Genomic DNA, 13990 nt, shown 5'->3' on the forward strand with positions numbered 1-13990 from the left:
TCCATGCCTTACTGTGCAAACAGGGAACTGCAATTATAGCATTAAGAAAAGTACTGTTTACCTTAATGAGTTAACAGCAATTCTGCTCTATACAAAAACCATCTTTTCTATCAAGAAATAAAACTTCAATTTTGCCTCCACTCTATTATGCTAAAAGATAGTCCAGTCAAAGTTCAGTTTAATAAGCATTTTAATTCAAAAAGCCCAGCTTGGGCAACATAGCAAGACCCTATCTCTATAAAAAATAAAAAATTAGCTGGGCATGGTGGCTCAGACCTGTAATCCCAGCTACTTAGGAGGCTGAGACAGAAGGATCCCTTCAGCACAGGAGTTCTAGGCTGCAGTGAGCTATGATCACACCACTGCACTCCAGCCTGAGTGACAGAGAAGAACCTTATCTCTTTAAAAAAAAATAGGGGGGCTTCCATATATATAAATAAGACAGAAAGTAAGCATAAATAAAATGTTGATAAAGAAGACTTCAATGTAAGAATTTAAATTCTAAATCAGAAAACTAATGATGAAATAAAGTATATATGTTCATTTTGGTATCATTAGTTAGCAGTAGGCTACAAAAAAAAGAAAAACTAAGAAATAGAAGCAAAACAACAAATCATAGAGTACATGAATGTATCGAATTTCACACATTTTTCAAAAAGAGATGAATTGAAATCATGGTCTAGTTGTACAGAGGTTTACATCTCAAATTTAATATTTCTCAAAGGAATGATTAAAAGCCAAGAAAATAGGCCCAGCTTGGTGGCTCACACCTGTAATTCCAGCACTTTGGGGGGCCGAGGCAGGTGGATCACCTGAGGTCAAGAATTTGAGACCAGCCTGACCAACATAGCAAAACTTCATCTCTAGTAAAAATACAAAAATTAGCCGGGCATGGTGGCACATGTCTGTAATCACAGCTACTCGGGAGACTGAGGCAGGAGAATCAATTGAATCCAGGAGATGGAGGTTGCTGTGAGCTGAGATTGTGCCATTGAACTCCAGCCTGGGAAACAAGAGAGAAACTTCATCTCCAAAAAAAAAAAGGCAAGAAAATAAAAATCAACTTGAGAAGAAACTCTCAGTTTTTAAAAAAGTGCTAGAGAAAACAATACTCCTTCTAGGTTCCTAACCTTTTAAGTTCTTAACCTATGTAGAATATATTAGCACCAGTCAATAACTACCTATTTAATCAATAAATTATCTCTTAAGATGGTTAAGTCAAATTAATGAATTCATTCAAAGCACTTAGAACAGATCTTGGCTCATGGTATTCAGTAAATAGAAACAGTCCTGATTCTCCTCGTTGCCCCTTTATTCCTCCTTCTTCTCCTTCTTCATCACCAACACTGTGTATTATTGCTGAGACTCTGCAAATTACCTGTAAAACAGTCATCTGCATGTTACTCTGCCCACTACAGAGCCAGACATCTCCAAACAGGACATCATGAACTCTCATGGTGAAGTTTATTTTCTCCAAAGTCTGTTGTGCCATCACTTCGAAAGGTCCTCCAGGCTTCATAGGATCCAGTACCACCATCCAGGTGTTAGAATGAGCTGAAATAGTAACAGGACTCCAAGGAATTAATCAATCAATTAAAATGAAATTAAAGCCCAATTATACTCATTTGTGGCTATTCCCAGCCTCTATAATAAACTGAACTTAAAGCTATGAAGATTGGCCAAATTTCAGACAAGAGGATAAAACTAACAAGAGCAGCAACATTTTTATCCTTAATCTGTACCAATCCCTCTTTAGTTTTAACTGAAGCATTTACAAAAAAAGTAAGTTACCCAGTTATAATCCTAAATGAGGATAGACAAAAATATGCACAGATTAAAATTCAAGAGTTTAATAGAAAACATAAAAGAGAAATTTTTATTATACTATCCAGCTGTCAAAATTAACATAATTTCATCTTTTAGATTAGCATAATGTCCCAAACTAACCTGCAATTACTCAATCAAATGTGACCACAGGGTAGAGAAAATCACTGATAATCTGGAACTTCCCCTGGCTTGACAGTATCAGCCTTGTCTTCACTCCCCACCTCCTCCTGTGTTGCTAACAAGGATTAACACTACCACTGGTCCAGGTTCTCCTAACAGCAAACTGTTGAGTGGAGAAACTGACACATCAAAAAGTAGTGGGAGGCATATAAATTAATCTTTCTGTGAAAAAGATATTCCAATAGGCCCAATTAATTATTTTTACAGAGTTGTCTACAAGATTTAAGTCTTTGGGACTCAATTAGGGAGATGAGAAGCTATCCGAGACCCAATTTCAGAAATTCATAGCATATTCCCTAGAACCACCCTTACCACCCTGCTCCTTCTCATCATTCACCAGACCACCTCTGCCATCAAGAAACTTAGAAGCTTCAGGAAAATATCTGCAAAATGGCAAAAATTATGCCAAGGAGAACCAAGCAACATGAACAAAGTTGATGAAACAAGAGTGGGAAAATAGAAAAAAATGAGATATTAACATTTTAAAATAAATATTCTTGGCATTATGCCAAAGAAGATGAACTTATTTATAATTTGTACCCATCAGATCAATGTAAATTTGTAAATTCAAAGGGAAAGAATGATAAGAATTGGAAATGAAGCATCCTAAAATTACTACATCCAATATGAGAAACAATAATTCTAAATATACCATCCAAGTGCCTCCTATGTGCTAGACACTGCAAAGTTCTTTCTAATCAGCAAGAGCTAAACAGAAGCATGAGATGTCCCAGTGCACAACAGGTGACTAGCAAAAACTCAATTCATAAAATACTACTCAGAGTTCTGGGGAAAATGTCCAAAAGCCCCAAGTCATCAGGGAAAGGGTGCATGTTTGCTCCTCTTAAAAGCATAAGCAATTGAGCTTGCTACTCCCATGCCTAAGAGGTTAATTAAACCCTAGACCAAATGTTCAATATTGTTTTTATCCCATCAATAGCTACAAGTCAACATATTAAATGTATAATTCACCTAAACCAGAAAAATCACTGTTTTGGAAACAGTGGGCAGCTAGGACAGATTGTGTCGCACAGGTGTGATGTGTTCCATATGGCTCACACTTCTGAGCAGGCAGACACTCCAATCTGTCCCAACTCCAGGCTTGCCAAGGTCTTTCCAGGCTGCCTACACTGACACATCTTACTGGTGCTCTGTCCTTCTGCCACCAACGTTACTCACTTATGATGGTGAGGTCAACCCCCAGAAAACCAAGGACTATTTCTTAGTCTTCTATGGTTATACTATTTATTCCTATTCAGTGCTATTAATTAGGTATTTACCCCTAGCCTCAATCCAGCAACATAGCTGGTAAAGAAAACTACCTTCACCAGAGGTTCTGAAAAATTTTGCTACCCAGTAATAAAAAGACAATGCCCAAACTATTTGGGCAAAACATGGCAATACCATCCTACTACAGCCATAGGATGCACTCCCTCTAGGGCCTAAGGAGTCAAAAAACTAGGCATCAAGGCCTGAGCCTTATTCCCAAGATTGCCCTCCCAGAGAAACCTCCTTCCAACTTCCTCAAAGACCTTGGAAAACTTCCTTCTGTGCTAGTCCTCAAGATGTTACTTTCGAGTTTTTTTTTCTTTCCTACTTGATAAAAGAAAAGTAACCTCTGGCCAGGCGTTGTGGCTCATGCCTGTAATCCCAGCACTTTGGGAGGCTGAGGTGGGTGTATCATCTGAGATCAAGAGTTTGAGACTAGCCTGGACAACATGGTGAAACCCCATCTCTACTAAAAATACAAAATTTAGCTGGGCATGGTGGTGGGCACCTGTAATCCCAGCTACTTGGGAGGTTGAGGCAGGAGAATCACGTGAACCCAGGAGGCAGAGGTTGCAGTGAGCTGAGATCACACCATTATAGTCCAGCCTGGGCAGCAAGAGCAAAACTCCATCTAAAAGAAAAGAAAGAAAGAGAGAGAGAGAAAGAAAGAAAGAGAAAGAAAAGAAAGAAAGAAGGAAGGAAGGAAGGAAGGAAGGAAGGAAGGAAGGAAGGAAGGAAGGAAGGAGAAAGAAAGAAAGAAAGAGAAAAAGAAAAGAAAAGGAAAGAAAAAGTAAACTCTGACAATAACAAGTGTTAAGAACAGTTAACTTCCAGACAAAGCAGGGAAAACTTGATGCACACCAGAGAGGTTACTAATGGTTAAACCAATTCAGAGACAGTTCATTTAAAACAATAAGGATTTGCTCCTATGTAGTACATACAAAGAACAGTGCACCTGTGAAGACTGTTTCTTAGACCAAAAGCAAGGGTGAGATTAAAAAGGGAAAACCCACCACGTTTCTTATCAGTTCAGGACTGGTTGGTTGAAATGGAGCTCACCACAGGCGAATGAAGTCCATTTAAGAGGTATTAGAAACGGTATTGACCCATGAAGTCCATAAGCTTGAGTCCAAATAATAGACGACCAACTAACCACAAAGAGTTCGCCATCCAGCTGGCTTTCTGCTGATCCAGATCAGCTTTCTGAACAAGTGGCTCTGCATCCTTCTTCTGGGCCCTAATCACTTGCTATCAGCTATTTCAGGCCAGGCCCAGGTTTCTGTAAATTTTCATTTTCAGTGCATTCAAATCTCTGCTTCCTTGCATTTTTTCTTGTACCACCTAGGAAGATTAATTTCCTTTTTTCATTATACAGCTATTTAGAGTGCTTAATGTGGCAGGCACTCCATCAAGTAAATATTAGGAAGTAAACCCCATCCCTGGGTTACACTGGAAAGACAGCCATGTAAATTGACTAGGGCTTTATGTTTTCATATCTAAAGGTTAGCATTTCTGGTAGCCTATTTCTTTATTTCTTTTTTTCTTTTCTTTTTTCTGAGACAGTCTTGCTCTGTTTCCCAGGCTGGAGTGCAGTGGCATAATCTCGACTCACTGCAACCTCCACCTCCCAAGTTCAGGCAATTCTCCTGTCTCAGCCTCCCGAGTAGCTGGGATTACAGGCACACGCCACCATGTCCAACAAATTTTTGTATTTTTAGTAGAGACAGGGTTTCACCGTGTTGACAAAGCTGGTTGCAAACTCCTGAGCTCAGTCAATCTGCCCGCCTAGGCCTCCCAAAGTGCTAGGATTACAGGCGTGAACCACGTGCCCGGCCTCTGGTGGCCTATTTCTTATTGTTGCTCTTCCCAGCCAAGGGCAGTGAAGAACTCTCTGTCTCCACCTTCTCTCCACCTCCCAATTAACTCCCACCTCCAAATGGGAAGAACAAGCAAACAAAAGAAACAATGAAAATAATTTGTCTAGAGACATAGTCAAAAAGTGCTGTCTTGCTTTCCTTTTCGACATTGATATCATATGTTAATTATTTTGTTCTATTATTGTGCCAAAATCTCAGATGCTAAGAAGAGAAAAAGGAAAATTATCCATGACCTTTCCCTTCTTAAGAATAACCTAGAAATGAACAAAGCAGACCTCTTCACTCCCCACCCCCAACCAAACCACCCAACAGAACCCTAGTTCCTCACTAGCTGCAAAGTGGCTCAGTGTTTTGTAGAACTGGCTTGGAAGTCAAGAAGGCCTTACTGACTACACTGCCCCTCACCAATCTACATTTATTCTGTAGTAACCTGAAGTTCATCTCCACCACAAAATATGAATGCAAAGGGAAAAGGTTTAAATGCTTTTGTATCAATAAAACTGCTCATACAAGTTATTTACACTATAGCCTGTGGTGGCAGACATATCCTAAGGTGACACCCCAAAGTCAGACAGTTGTGTGGCTGGCAGAATCTGTGACTGGCTTCTAATCAACAGAAAATGGCAAAGGGAATGAGATGTCACTCTTGTGATTAGATACTGTTCTATGGAAAAGGTGAAGGGATTTTGCAGTTGTGATTAAAGTCCCTAATCATTTGACTTTAATAAAAATCCAGATTTTCCTGGGTTGGCATACATCATCAGGTGAGCTCTTTCAAAGAGGCTCTAGAGGTCAGAGATCTGAAACAGCAGAGGTGTTGCCATGAACTCAACACCTAACTGAATTCTGCCAGCAACACAAGGGAGCTTGGAAGCAGGTAACTCGCTACTCACCCCTCCAGATGGGAACACAGCCTGGCCTACACCTTGATTTCAGCCTTGTGAGACCCTGAATAGAGAATCCGGCTAAACCATGATTAGACTTCAGACCTGCAGAAATTGTGAGAGTGTAGAAGCATGTTGTTTTAAGCACCTAAGTTTGTGGCAATTTACTATGCAGCATAGAAAACTAGTATGCAAATTAGCCTGGCATGGTGGCAGGTGCCTGTAACGCCAGCTACTCAGGAGGCTGAGGCACAAGGATCACTTGAACCTGGGAGGTAGAGGTTGCAGTGAGCCGAGATCACACCTCTGCACTCCTGCCTGGGTGACAGAGCAAGACTCTATCCTTAAAAAAAAAAAAAAAAAAAAAAAAAGGGAAAAGAAAGAAAATTGGTATGCATGACAACCAGGGGCAGGGAGGGCTTTAGGCTTTTGCATTATTTTAAGTTAGAGAAAATATATCTATTTACCTCAATCATGATGATAAATATAGACAGACACACTGTCATTTTATCACCTATGTCAAAGTGAGAGGATATGCCCTATTTTCCCTGATTGGATTCCTTGTGTCTGAAAGAATCATCTTGCATCATTTGACAACATCGTGTGAACCAACCCAGTACCTGACCATGGTCCCAATCATCCCCCAGGTGTTAATTTTCCCAATTTCTAAGTGTCAGTCTGCTAGAAAAAAACCTTTATACTGTTATATCTTACTTTGTCCTGGGTACCTAGGGGACTATGGGTAATAAGTTAAATATTACCAGAGGTAGAAAAAGCAGCAAATTGAGGTAATGTGGCTGAAAATCTCAGAGTCCTCATTAAAATCTAAACCAAAAATGCACCCTCCAGTATTCTCTGTGATATCTCTTTTGAGAGATATTTTCTGCCTATGAAATTTCTTACATGTCTACTTCCTTTATTCCAATTAACACTTCATCTGTTTTGCTTCATGGGCAGAACAAAGTAGGAAATCCATTGAAGCAGGTTTACAGATCTCTCTAAACTCAAATACCTTGCCCTTTTCTATCAAGTAAATGAGGAAAGTCTAATAAATAGGTTCCCCCCACCACCACCAATAACATCAACCCCTTTTCTTGTGAAATTATCATCAGTATCCATGAATCACTCAATTATCCTAAGTTACTGCTGGTTATTTTAACTACAAATAATACATTCCTTTGCAGTGAAGTTGCTGGAGCACTAGCTGAGCCTAAATTACTAAATGTGAAAGGATGGAACGGGGGAGTGAGTTCTTGAAAGATGGGCACATTTGAAAGATAGGTATTCTTCTTTATGCTTTCCTAGGGTTTCTGGCTCAGTGTTTTAGGCATAGTAAGACCTCACTCAGTGTTTATCGAATTGAACTCAAGACAAATGACCAGCTTCATCATCACTGTAAAGGAAAAGGGAGGCTCCTCTCCTACTTACTACCTTTCATTCCACCTAGCCTCCTGCTTCATCTCTGCCCACCTCAAATACTAGGTCTGAAACAGGCATGAAGGGAGGAAAAACTCAAAAAATAATGTACAGGGACTTTTTAAACTGAAACCCTATGTAATAATGTGTGCTTTCTGTATGTATCTCTACAGCACTATCTTGTCTCTGTCACCTAAATATGTATTGGTAACTTAACTGTTAGTACCATGTAAATCCCATTTCTTATTTTTAAATCACAGCAGTTCTTTGGATTTCTAAGTCAGCATCATTTACTGAGAGGGCCATTATTTGTACACAATGCTCCATTTCCAAGGTGGCCCAGCACAAACAGAAAGCACTGAGAGTCCCTTGAATCCTTGTCACCAACAGCATTTAGTTCAACAGAGAAGCACGTCTCAATCAGCTGAAGCTTCACTTTCAGGTCTCTTAGTTTACCCAATAACATTCTTATCTTAAAAAGTCTTAAAACCCAAGAATTAGAAGCACTTACCTTACATCTATGCCTGGCATATTGTATTTTTAAATATTTGCTGAATGGAAATGAATTTTGAAGAGATTGCATCAGGGTATGGCTCACTCTGGATTGGATCATCGGTTCTATATATTGATAAAACTAACCAGGCAAGCCTTGCTTTCAGGGGCCAGTACAATTCCCACAGGCAGCCCTGTCACATATATATGCTAGCCATTGCTCAAACCACCAATTTGTACCTGAACTCTACCTCCACCTCTGAGCAGCCTCCTCGTCTGTCTCATTCTCACCTCCACTTCACACAGTTATAGAGTTCTCTGTAACATCCAGCCCTGAGCATGCCTTCCTGCATCCCATAACTTCTAGCTTCACCTCCTCCGCACTGTCTTCTACATCTTCATCTCTTCTAGACAGAGACTCACTCCTTTGTAAGATCTCCCTGCTCGTGAAAACTGCTAATTCTCACCTTCCTGAACATCGTCATAGCCACTCTATGAGGTCAAGCCCTCATCATCTCCTGCTTGGATATCATAGCAGCCTGCCCACAGGACCCACCACCTCTATCTTACTGATCTCCAATCCATCTTCCACAGGTTGCCAGAGTAAGCTTTCTAAAATATCTGATCATATTATTTTGCTGTTTAAAAATCTGTCAGTTTAGAAAAAAACATACACTCCTTAACAATGACAAACGAGCCTTTCCAACCTATCTCCTGTCATCTGCCCAGTCACACACCCACAGTGTTCCAGACCAACCAATCTGCCTGGCATCTCTCTCATGGCCCAGGTATAGTCAGGCCTCCACACCTTTGCCTGGCTATTCTCACTAGCCGGTGTGCCCTGCTCACCTCTTGAGATGAGCCTCAGACTATGTAATTATCCCTAATCTCTACAAAGTACTCCCATCGCACCTTGTTCTTCCTCACTATAGCACTTATCACACTTAACTGTAACTGCTTATTGTCTTCCTGTCTAACCTGCACACCTCATTGAGGGAGAGGCCGTATCTGTTTTACTCATTGCTGTATCAGCAGTACCTAGCACAGTATGGAGCACATAGTAGGCTCTCAATAGATATTTGAATGACTGACTAATAATATTGGTGGTAACAATCATGACTGCTAAAACTTACTCTGCAATTGTGCGCCAGGCACTGTTACAAGAACTTTATACCTGTTAGTTCACTGAATTCTCACAGCAATCCTGTAGGTATTATGAGGACCTCCACTTCACATATAAACTGTGACATGGAGATATTACATTACACGTCCAAGATTACGCAGCCATATAAATGACAGAATCAGGATCTGAATGTAATCACTTCCAGAGCCTACGTTCTTACCCTTTTTCCTCCACACTGTCTCTCCCTTTATATACAATTCAGCTCAAATATCACCTTCTGTGGAAACCTTCCCTTACCACCCAGTCTGAGTTCAGTGTTTCTCCTCTGTACCCCAGGACATCCCACATGTATCTTCATCATAGCATTCATCATACTGTCCTATATAACTTGGTATCTATTTCCATTATTCAACAAGTTTCTTGAGAACAGGAACTTTGAATCCATCTTATTTTTCTTTGTATCCTCCGTGCCTAGCACGTGGCAAATATTCAAATAACTTTTACGGATGAATGGACAGACGGATGTACAGACGGAGGGATGGATAACATGAGCTGGAGCATTAGCATTCATTTTCAGATAATCCAGCAGGTGGCAGAAGAAGGCAATAGCTGAAGAGAAATGGACTGCCTTACCTTTCACACTGGTCACTTTCTTCATGATGGTTTCCTGACCTTGGCACAGGGTCACGGTCACTGTGGCTCCAGGAGTACCGAAGCCCCATATCACTGCCCCAGCAGGCTCCTTCTGCAGCACCACGTTATTACTGATGTATGAAGCAAAGCGAAAACCAATACCTAAAAAATTTAGCAAACACTGAGGGGAGCATCATCTGATTCAGCACCAACTAGATTGAGTGAAACAGCAAAGAACATACGGTCTTTATGCAAGAGAATTTTAACATGCTAAGTCCTTTTGATCGTCTAAAACTAGATCTTCTTCCTCCTAATTAGGCAAGCAACATAACAAGAACACTTTCCAGCAGTATGCATCACAGAACACAATGACCACTAAGGAAAACTCCCAGAGCTCAAGGCAACCAACGAAACAGTCGTCTTTCCCTTTCAGAGCTCTTGATCTTTCTTTGCTCTTAGGCTTGGCCCTAACATTGGGCTCTCTCCCCCTAAACCACCAAAATGCTCCTTTCATGCACCCTACAGATGGTGTTTATAAGAAAAATAAACTACTTCCTTTCCCTACTTTCCATTACCACACCCACTCCTAATGGCTGGGAGTAAAGCAGCATACCTCACTCCAAACAGCCTTCCCTAATCTTTTTCTCCTTCTCTATCTCCCCCTTTCCATGCCACTGATGCCAATTTCCTTCAAATAATGCCCTTTATCACGGTTTTCTGTCAAGCCACTGTACTGCACCGAAAATTCTAAATAAGCCTTTATAAATATTCATGATAAGTCAGCTTCCTTCTCAGGTAAATTCAGATAATTCAAGACACAGAAATAAGGTCAGTGAGAGACAGAAGGTCAATGTGTCTGAACAAAGGTCTTCTGTCACAATTTTACCCATTCCACAACCTAAATTATACAAAAAGGACAAGAGAAAGCATACTAGAAACTGGATTCTATTCTAGAGAGTCACTAACAAGACTGAATAAGAACTCACTTTAACGAGATCATTCCTATTTTTAACATCCAGCCTATATAGAAGTATTTTCTTAATAACAAACATCCATCCAAATTATCTCAGCGCATTCCTCATCAAAACTTAACAAGGAAAAAAACAAGTTACATTCCAATTTGTCTAAACAGACTCCAAACTACCTAAAAGAAAATTAGTTAACAAAATTAAGATGTTTTTAAGCATTTTAAACAAACAAAAAGAAAATGATAGGCAGAAAAGAGAATCAGAATTAACAAGGCTGACATTTTCCTCCCTGGAAGCTACAAATGATGATGGCCCCTTAGGCTATACTTAACAGGGCAGCACAGCTAATGCAGTCGCCTACACAGCTCTGTGGCCTATTTATCCTGCTCTTGGAATAACAGCCCAGTCCCTAAAAACTCTCAGCTCTCTCTTATGAGCTAGTGTGATCATGAAACCTACATGACAATGAAAGATCACCCAGAAGGCCTACTAGGCTGGAGTTGCACAGTTACCATGAGCAAAATGCTCTAAGAAAAGAATACAACGCCCCAGAATTGCATAAGCAGGTTGGCAGCCTGCTGGGGGGAAGGGGGAGGCACATGTGTGGGAGGGCCTTGTCTTAGGTAGGTGCTTCATATGGAACCAAAAAAAGGAAAACCACAGACATAAATAAGAGCTAAGCAGAGAGAGGGTGGGGGTAGGGGAATGGAGTGAAGAAAACCGGTTGCAGCTTGCACATTTGCATGCAGTCAGTAGCCCATCGGCTAGGGGAAATACCTTTCCAAGTCAGTCCATTTTCACCAGCATACACTTAGTGAACATCTTTGTGGATGACTCTGCAGGGGCTAAAGAGTTTTAGAGATGGAAAGGATCTTCACAGTTGTGGTACAAACATGTTACTTACTGATCAAGTAGTATGATCATATTACTGATCAAGAAACTGAGACCAAAGCAGATTTTTTTTAATAGCATGCATGTTCATCAGTTAATTTAACAAATATTTATTGATGCCTACTATTTTAAGCATTGGGGATATAACAATGAAAAAATAATCTAGTAACAGACAAAAATCCTTGCCCACAGGGAGCTTCCACTCTACTGGAGACTTTACCTGTGGCAGGCATGGTGCTAAACTCACCACAAACATTAATGTCCTTTGGTCTCAAATCACATAGCTTATGACAAAGTTAGAAAACAAGTCACTTGATTCCAAACTTGAAATTCCCACTTTACCGAAATTAGATACTTGTGACAAATCAAAGAAAAGTCATACTTCTTGTCCTTGTAAAGCTTAAATTTTAAGCTCATTAGAGTAGACAGTGGAACATCAAGGAATCGAGCAATGGACAAAAAACAAAAAGAGAATGAGAAAGAGAGCAAGGCTGATCATTCTTTGTGTCAAACACAAGACACATACATTTAACAGTTGATCTTGTTTGTTTGTTTGTTTGTTGTTTGTTTGAGACAGTCTTGCTCTGTTGCCCAGACTGGAGTGTAGTGGCCCAATCTCAGCTCACTGCAACTTCCACCTCCTGGGTTCAAGCGATTCTCCTGCCTCAGCCTCCTGAGTAGCTGGGATTACAGGCACCCGCCACCACACCTGGCTATTTTTTTTTTTTTTTTTTTAATTTTTAGTAGAGACAAGGTTTCCCCATGTTGGCTAGGCTGGTCTTGAACTCCTGACCTCAAGTGATCCGCCCACCTCAGCCTCCCAAAGCGCTGGGAATACAGGCACGAGCCAACATTTGGATTTTTCAGGTCTTCAGTTTTTTCCTTCATTTAGCGCTGGAGTAGAAAAACAGGAAATAGTATTTTGGGGAAGAGACCATCATTAAAAGTGGAATAACACAGATAGGACAGTGGTTACCTCTGGTGAGGAACTGTGGATGCATTGGCAAGGGGCACAATGGCAGGCTGAATAGACTGACAGTGTTCTAGTTCTGAAGTTGGGTGCTGCTCTCATGGGTGTTTATTTTATTGTGTCACTGTTACATATAATTTTGTGCACCTCCAGTATTACGTGGTAAACATGGGCACAGGAAGAATGCCTTAAAGGAAAGATGTCAGGATATGCAACCAAGTAGAGTACTAATGAATGAAAAATGTAATTAATGAAGGTGATATAACAGTAAGACCCAAAGGAGGAGATGAAATACTGACACTAAAATAAATAGCTTTTAACTGAAAACCTCCCCACCTCATATGATGGATCTCAAAGGTCACTGAGTGGAGATAAGAGTCAGCAGATGGCATACAGAGTGCTAGCAGTTTGCGCTTTTGTTAAACTCTGAACAATCATTTATGGGCTGCAGTTTGTCTGAATCTAGGTACTTCTCTGGCTCTCAGGTGGAGCAGCAGACATTTTTCTGCATGCTGTTCTCCTGCCCCAACTTTCATTTCTTAACATCTCCAGGGTCCACTCTTTGAGTGTTTTGAAAAAGAAAGGAAGAAAATCAACATTATCACTTTAGTTTGCATTAGCAGATAGATTCCATCTTCTGCTTCCTCCATACTGTGACCCAGTGTCCAGCCTAGGGTATTCGAATGGCAAGATCTAACCTGCACAACAGCCAAATCGAGCCACCCTCCTCCTCTATGCCACTCATATTATCCCACCACCAATATCTGTAAGCTGCACCAGAAAGCAAAACTGAGCCTTAAATAGTCTGAGCTAGTGAGGAGGTTGTATTTCTTAGCCCTAATAACCACTTAAACTAGTAAAATTTAATTCCCCCACGGAACCCCGCCTGAAGCAAACTCTCCCCAAGGGCACCACTGAGGGGGCAGCGCTGAATGAAATGTTTTGGATGATTCAGTCACCTGTTTCCAAATATTATCTAACTAGCTTCGCCCCCTTCCCTGAGCTCCTCTGCAGTTACTCCAGGACCCCGAAAGTCTCTTTCTGGGCACATTTGGGCCTCCCCACTGAGACAAACGGCACTTTCTCCTTGCTCACACGCTGTATGTTAGGGATGGTGAGTGGGAGTGGAGAAAGCGGAGAGGCCGGGGTCCTGCAGCGGATCCCTGCAGACCAGGCCTAGGTCTGAAATAAGAGTCCCTAGCCAAGCTAGGTTCCTTGGTCGACCTTTGAGAAAGGGGCACTGGTCCGTATCCCTGAGGGGACGCGGAGTCTCGGAGCCCGTACAGGCTGAGGGGCAGGGGTCCAGCCGAGCCGGGCCGCCTCACCTGCATTTTTGTCGGCCCACAGGATTAACGGCAGCACCAGCCCGACTACAAGCCCCGGCGTGACCATACTTGCAAGGATCTGCCTGCGTCCCGGGACTGGGAAGGTGAACTCCCCGCAGGAGTGGGGCGGGAAGG

General features: G+C 41.3%; 1 protein-coding gene across 3 annotated transcripts in view; it reads right to left on the reverse strand.

Moving 5' to 3' along the window:
• The window catches only part of SIAE (sialic acid acetylesterase), a 36514-nt gene extending 22561 nt beyond the window's left edge, over positions 1 to 13953 (reverse strand). The window contains exons 1-4 of one of the 3 annotated variants that reach the window (XM_078339760.1): positions 13856 to 13953; positions 12372 to 12454; positions 9702 to 9863; positions 1379 to 1554 (exon numbers count right to left, since the gene is read on the reverse strand). In XM_078339760.1, coding sequence (XP_078195886.1) covers positions 1379 to 1554; positions 9702 to 9726 — 201 coding nt within the window. In that variant the 5' untranslated portion in view covers positions 9727 to 9863; positions 12372 to 12454; positions 13856 to 13953. Of the gene's footprint in view, positions 1 to 1378; positions 1555 to 9701; positions 9864 to 12353; positions 12455 to 13855 lie in introns of all 3 variants that reach the window. The other 2 variants (XM_078339759.1, XM_003734120.6) reach the window with 2 other exon arrangements.
• Between the last annotated feature and the right edge of the window lie 37 nt (positions 13954 to 13990).

The sequence above is a fragment of the Callithrix jacchus genome, chromosome 10 (genome assembly GCF_049354715.1).
Source record: "Callithrix jacchus isolate 240 chromosome 10, calJac240_pri, whole genome shotgun sequence".
NCBI classification, from domain to species: domain Eukaryota; kingdom Metazoa; phylum Chordata; class Mammalia; order Primates; family Cebidae; genus Callithrix; species Callithrix jacchus.